Consider the following 7,138-nt stretch of genomic DNA (forward strand, 5'->3'; position numbering starts at 1 on the left):
TTCTTATATTTTGTATTATAAACCTAGACATCGTGTTTTGACTGTGTCCCGTGTATGGCACATACAGTGTCATCTATTTTCCCCTTTCTTTCCTCCTGCTTATCACCACACTTAGCCGTGACCCATATCGAAACTACAGGTTTCGCTCAGTTTCAGGTGTTGCAAGCCCCATGCGTAAATAGTGAATTGCATTGTGGGTATGGTAGTTAATACACTCGCGAGTACACTCCTCCCCAAGGGAGCATGCATTATTCTAAACTTCTTGTCCCAAAATGCTTTGTATCTCAGGGCAAACAGAGCAGGGAGCTGTAACGTGAGGAGGCGTAAGTTGCTTGATAAACACTCCCTAGAATGTAGTGAGGGCTATATGATAGTGGATTGACTTTTTTATTGCCAAAGGGCCGACGCAAAACTACGAACATCTCATGTCAGTGGTGAGTCAGACTTTTATTCTTTTACTTTTCTTGCTATGGTTAAGTGTATGTAATCACATTTGCTTAACGAATTTAAAGAGCGACAGAATCGTATATAAGAGATGGGTTATTCATATTTGGACACCTGCCTCGATAGTTCTCACTGACTTGTTTTCTAGCGCTCTTTAGTGAAGCTGAAGCTCAGGGATTTTTTCCTCAAATCTGTGGTTGGCCCATGGTATTACTTCCTTTTTGCACTGATTTTCTCCCAAATGATTTCTTAGACAACAGCCTATTTCGGACTGAGTGAATTTCACCGTAAAATTATGACAGTGGATACGGTAGGCTGGTATTATCATGAACATGCAGTTTGAGAACTTTGGATAGTTATTCAGTAGCTTTACTGCATTACAGGCAACAAGCTGCATACATGTAGCCTACTTTCCTCATAATAGTTTACTGTCAAAAGTACAGTGAACACAATACTATCAAGAGGCGCTGAAAGAACTGACAAGTGTGTCATAGACAAGACCAACCTGTTTTTGTGCATTGGTGTAAGAAGCCACATTATTTATGACTGACTCACTGTGACAAGTCATGAATGGTTAGTCTCCTTTTACGCAAACAAGTGACAGTCTGAAGAGTGCGGGCTTCATTCTAAGCTTTTCAAGTCTCAGTCTCAGCTTCCTTGAACATAGAGCCAGAGGCTCTGCAGAAAGCCTGAGGCTCACAGTGTTGGAGGAAACTAGGTTGTCACAGAACAATAACTCTACCAACAGGTCTTTTGTTGTCTGGGTGCCTGCCGTTTTTGTGTGTCACAGCTTTTTTTGTGTGTGTGTTAAATACAAGGCTGTTCATAGATCAGTTGTACCACCAAACATTAAATGACATATTTTCTTTTATGATACCATACCTGTGGAAATATTTTGTATTTACTGAGGAACCCTGCGTATGCTCCTTTAAAGACACTTTGAGTTAATTACATTGTCAACTGATACAGGCTGCATGTAAGTGCAAACAGGTATGTGGTTTGAGTATATACAGACTTTTAAGTAATATAGCTTTCATGTTTGCAGATGTAAATATGGCAGCTGGGCGAGTAAGGTCTTTCCGTCGTGTTGGAAGTCTCATGCGGAGCAAATCTGAGGGGACATTGATTGATCTGGATGAGAGTGCCTCAGTTACCACCAGCAACCTCAATGGTAAAAAAAAAAAAAAAAAAAATCTTTTTGAAACAAAAACACCCTGTGCACAGTTGTAAAACATGTTGTCAATTCTGATATACTGTATGCATTTCAATTTTTTCACAGGTGGATATATTTCTCAAACAGCAAAACACTCAGAGTGGCCAGTTTTACAGCCAGAAGTCGCACATTCTTCTCAAACAAGCAATCCATTCTGGAACAAACTATCTGCATCTAATCCTTTCTTGGATGAAATTGTACACAACAATACAGAAAAGAATACGACCGACACATCAAGTCTTAAAGAGGAACCTGCACACTTTCTGGACACAAATAACGATGATGCCGTAAGCACATCTTCAGATGAAGACAGTCTAGGGAGTTTTTTGGAAAACAAACACAAGGTCACAAACAGATCTGGGAGATGGAGGAGTGCCTCAGACATTCTGGATGACTTGGAGAGAAAGGAGTCAAAAAGGGAGAGACGCCTCAAACCGCCTGGAGCGATTTTGAACCCAGATTTTGAGTGGCTAAAAAATGACAGGGAGGCCTATAAAATGGCCTGGCTTAGCCACAGACAGTTGACTCGATCATGCCTGGATCTGGGTCTAATGAGCCAAAGCCCTGGATGGGCTCAGACTCAGGCCACTGACTTTCAGGTCATCTCCAAGATAGACCACTCTGGAGGTTCATTACAATTACCAGGCTCAGACATTAGTATCCATGTCCCAGAGGGCCATGTTCCTCCTGGTGAAATTCAAGAGATTGCATTGAAAGCAACACTAGATCCTCCATATGGACTAAACAGCAAGTGCATGACAACCATGAGTCCACTTCTAGAAGTGAGTCTCAGCAACCTCAACATGAAGGAGAGTATTTCTCTAGAAATGAAGCTAGCAGGACAGGTCAAGAGTGACCCATTAAGCCAGGTGATGACCACCTTGGTTGGGCTTGTGTCCAACAAGCGAGAGGGACCTTATCAGAAAGTAAAAGACTGTTACATTTACAAGAAGACTATGCAGATGAAGCTGCAGGACCTGAGGACACATTTTTATGTTATTGCAGCTGCAGAGGCCTCTGCCATCCAGTCCCCTGCTACATCAGTCTGGGATTACCTTGAGCGTCAAATCACTGTTGCGGTTTATGGTCCTAGGTACATTCATCCATCTTTCAAGGTTGTAATGGTTGTCTGCTGTCATGATGATATTCCACCAAAGCTTCCATTTTCAGACGTCAATAAAGGCAGCAAAAACCTGCCTCCACTTGTGCTGCAGCTCTGGGGGAAACATCAGATTAAACCAGACCAACTGAATGACCTACATTTGGCCATCAATGTCACAAATTCAGTGTTTGAAGTCAAAGCTGAGGACAAAATGAAAGAAGTGAGGCAAAGTCAACTCAAAATTGGGAGAGTTTTACATCTACCAGTTACATTATCTCATGTTGGCAATACGCAAATGATTCCCTTCAAGCTAGATGTACAAGTGAGGGAATCAACTGTAACTGTTGCACGTTTCCAAGTGCCTTCCCCTGCAACTGCGCCCGTCCGAGTGGATAAGCGAGCATCAAGACAAATGGACAGGCAAAAGGAGATGGCAAGATCCCTACCTATTCCTGAAGAATCTGTTCCAGAGTTCCCCAAATTCCAAGACAGATCCGTGAAACTACAATGGTACGGGGTGGCCCTAAAGTCAGTGCTCCGTCAGCCACGAGTCGACTATCTTCTGGAGTATTTCAAAGGGGACACGGTGGCTCTCCTGTCCCGAGAGACTGTGCGGTCAGTGGGTAATTCAAAAGTAAAAGAGTGGTATATTGGATTCCTCCGAGGCAGGACTGGCTTGGTTCACTGCAAAAATATCAAAGTCATTACTAGAGACCAGGTGATTGACTTCACTGGCATTCATCTCACCACAGTGGCTCTCTTGGACAACATGACACTGCCCTTCAAGAAGCTTACTTATATGTACTCAGCCATTCAGACGCTGGTCACTGAACACATAACGAGTTGGAGAGCTTTTGCCGATGCCCTGGGCTACAGCAAACTGTCATTGGACACCATCACAAGGACATGTGCTGAAACTGAGGCTGATAAGGTTGCCTGTGTACTGGAAAAGCTGAAAGAAGACTGCCACGTTGAGAACAGCAGGAAAAAGTTCCAACATGAGCTTATGGTTGTAAGTAAAATGTGATACTGAAGGAGAAAGTTTTTTGTTGTTGTTGTTTTTATTTAAAGGTATGCTCCAATGTTTTGGGCACAATTCCCTTTTTCCAACTTACCCGTTTCAGCTACACATGATACATTGTGTAAATAGTACAGCTTCAGTGTAAGGTTTGTTTTTTCACTTTAATGGAGCCAGGCTAATGACTCCCATTGACTTTAAGTCTTTATGCTAAGTGAAATGCTACCCATAGGAAATGAGCTACTAAACATACAGATCTGAAAATGCTAACTCTTGTCTCAATCTGGGTAAGTCGGAAAAAGGGTAAGCAGGCAGGGAACACTGAGGAGGAAAAATCACTGCAGTTTTGCTGAATCTCTACAGTACAGAAACATGACAAACAATTGCAATACACCACACATTACTTATGCATATACTATAACAATTTGAAAGCCCTGCATCTCTGACTTTATTGCATATAGGTTTCCATGCTTGTGCTATACCTTATGTATGCATTTGTCATTGTAGGGTCTTTTGAAGATGGACTCTATGACTCTCGTGGCACAGCTGATTCAGAACACAGTCATTCTGTCCACTGCAGTAGAGCTGGGTATTCGATGGCGGGAGCTCGCTGAGAAAACCGGGAAACTCTCCAGTGCTCAGATAGCCGGTTATGAGTCACCACACCGAGGGAAGAACGGTGAAGTCAGTGTTCAGGTCAGTTTACTATAATTTAACTAACAGTGTGAACTTAATAAATAACAGATATGCATCGATGACATTCATTATGCCTTATGTCGCATTTGTCATATTGATGTGATTTGAATAGGATGCAAATTCAGTTGACATTCTAAATCAGTGATTGGGTCTTTCCCGTTTCAGTCAATGTGGAAACCTGCCTATGACTTCCTGTATTCCTGGAGTCAGCGTTACGGAGACAGCTACAGGGACATGATCCAGGATCTCCACCTGATCTTGGACAAAATGAAGAGCCCTGTCACCAAGCAGTGGAGGCAGCTGACTGGAGCTCTCATCACAGTGAACTGTCTGGATATCCTTCGCGCTTCTGCTTACCCCAAAACCTAACCCCTTTGAAAGCATCCTCTAGTGATGAGCGCTTGTCCTGCATTTTTTTGGAAAACAGAGCCGGAGTGTTTGTTACACAGCAGACGTTACAGTGCAGAGGCAACAGGGTTTTAATGAGTCTGTTACTAAGCTCTTTCTGTCATGCTGTACCTGTGGTTGCTCTGAGTCATTATTTGTTTGTTATGAGACAGACCAGGACTTTCAAATTTATTCAGGTACTTGCACTGTATTTTTAAGTTACACTTAGTGAATAGACATTAAGCTACTTTACTCTAATACTTGAGTTGCCAGAGAACATAATTTCCTACTGAAAACCGAACAAAATGTGTTGTAGCTTGATCCTTTTCTTTGTACATCTACAAAATATGATGAAGCCTTGAGGTGACATTTTGCTTTTGTAGAACATTCTCAATTTCGGACAGTGGATCCAATGAATATTTGCACCAGTGAAACTTGTATGTTTGGTTTTAGAGCATTAGCAGCTAATGAAGAGTCAGAAAACCAATAATCATAAACACCATTGGTGCCTATTGCAAAGGTAGCTCATGAGTGTGATTAACAAACATGCAAAAAAAAAAAAAAAAAATGCTAAAAATGTTCTACCAAAGTGAAAGTTTCCCATTGTCCCAAGGCCACTGTCCTCCTAAGTATACTGTATTTGCTGTATTTGAACTATGATGTATTATTTGAGATATATACAAAACAGAGAATTTCTTAAGATATTGAAAATAATCATTACATCCTTTGTTGTGTACAATTTCATCCTTTGTATTGATGCTGGTTACATGATTTTTTTTTTTTTTTTTTTTTTTTTATTATTATTGCCAAAACCAAACCTTGGTGTTTTGGAGTGGTGCCATGTGCTCAGTGGCCTCTGTCTTTGACATTTAGAGATATGATTGATATCTTTGATACCGAAATATTGTTGTTTTATGTGAGCCATGAATAAATTCTAATTGTGACATACTATTTGGCCTTATCTGGTGGCATTTTACAAAGATACTATAGCAATCAGACTTTCTTTCTTTTTTATTTTATTTTTTTCATTTGAAATAACTGCAAGTTGGAGTAATCCTACTGAGTGCACTCTTTCAATACCAAATTCACACTGGCACATATTTTCAAAGAATGCTATAAATCTTTTTATTATTTGAATACTTAAATATTTATTATATTATGTGGCATATGTGACCAATAGGCCTTTGCAGCTATACAGGTTAACAGTGTCAAATCACATCATTGAAACATGTGTTTGAAGTGTTTCCCCTCGATTTTCTCTGGCTGTTTGCTTTTCTCAACTCTATTTGTTCAAGCCAGTTTCAGTTGAGAGTATTGTGGCTGCTGGTTAACTATCAGTGTTATTATTAAACAGAGAGCACAGGATGTTGAACCTGCTCTCCCTCTGCTGACTGAATGCACCTGCACTTAATTCATTGTAAATCAAATTAATTGAAAAACAAATGGAAAAACAATATGCAGCCACAAGTGGCAATTTGTGGAGTCCAAGCATACCTTGAAAAAAAAAAAAATCACAATTCACCAAATGGAGATGAACCCCATTTATAGATCAGAAGTAGCCAGGGTCCAGTAGCATTCAACAAGAATCCAGATATACATGCAAAAAGAAATATTTTGACAGTATGTTTCATTAGTTCAAAGAATACTGATCACCAGTTGCAGCTGTACAGTTTGAAGTATGGTATGGTGAGGTTTTTGAAACATGATCACAATTTATTTAAAAAATGTCTTGGATGAAGGGATGAGGATTTCAGAAAACATTGTTTTGTTGTTGTTGTTGTTTGTTTGTTTGTTTGTTTTTACAGCAAATAGGCCAATACTATAGAATTATATCTGATTTGACATGCATATTTCCATGTGTTGGGCCAGTAACAGGTTTTTGTTAGTTCACTGATCATGACTTGGCTAGTGGGTCTTGAAACTGAACTCAAGCATCTTGTACTTTAAAGATGTGTACCTTAATCACTAAACCAGCTTCCAATTTTGTGTTTTGCACAAGATACAAAATCAGAAAATCAACAAAGACAGACAAAGGTGTTTCCAGTGCCAAAGCTTTAGAGATCAAGGGTGCTAACGTGTACAAAGATTAACATTAACGGAAGGGAGAGGGATTCCCAGCCATCAAGGGAATGTGGATAGGCAAAACTGAGAAAAAAATTAGGAAGTGTAGTGGCAGATATAAGTAACCTAACTATGAAATATAGTTGCAAGCAGCAATGGGCAGGATCCAAGCATAATAAGCAGTCTTCAATGAAATGTGAACTGTAAATTTTGAATT

General features: G+C 40.1%; 1 protein-coding gene across 2 annotated transcripts; it reads left to right on the forward strand.

Annotated features, from left to right (window-relative positions):
• Positions 1 to 310: 310 nt before the first annotated feature.
• On the forward strand, positions 311 to 5,494 carry macc1 (MET transcriptional regulator MACC1). Of its 2 annotated transcripts, XM_030073239.1 has the most exons (5): positions 311 to 434; positions 1,490 to 1,615; positions 1,724 to 3,771; positions 4,285 to 4,473; positions 4,639 to 5,494. In XM_030073239.1, the coding sequence occupies exons 2-5, from the start codon at positions 1,498 to 1,500 to the stop codon at positions 4,840 to 4,842; spliced, it is 2,559 nt and encodes an 852-aa protein (XP_029929099.1). In that variant the 5' UTR covers positions 311 to 434; positions 1,490 to 1,497; the 3' UTR covers positions 4,843 to 5,494. The 2 variants fall into 2 exon arrangements, with proteins under 2 accessions (XP_029929099.1, XP_029929098.1); XM_030073238.1 differs by lacking the exon at positions 311 to 434 and having other exon boundaries at positions 1,480 to 1,615.
• Positions 5,495 to 7,138: the final 1,644 nt, after the last annotated feature.

The sequence above is a fragment of the Myripristis murdjan genome, chromosome 16 (genome assembly GCF_902150065.1).
Source record: "Myripristis murdjan chromosome 16, fMyrMur1.1, whole genome shotgun sequence".
Taxonomy (NCBI): Eukaryota; Metazoa; Chordata; class Actinopteri; order Holocentriformes; family Holocentridae; genus Myripristis; species Myripristis murdjan.

Coding starts and splice junctions, on each gene's coding strand:
- macc1 (XM_030073238.1), top strand. CDS start 1,480: ATGTTTGCAGATGTAAATATGGCAGCTGGGCGAGTAAGGTCTTTCCGT. Junction 3,772..4,284: donor TCCAACATGAGCTTATGGTT/GTAAGTAAAATG, acceptor TTGTCATTGTAG/GGTCTTTTGAAGATGGACTC. Junction 4,474..4,638: donor ACGGTGAAGTCAGTGTTCAG/GTCAGTTTACTA, acceptor TTCCCGTTTCAG/TCAATGTGGAAACCTGCCTA.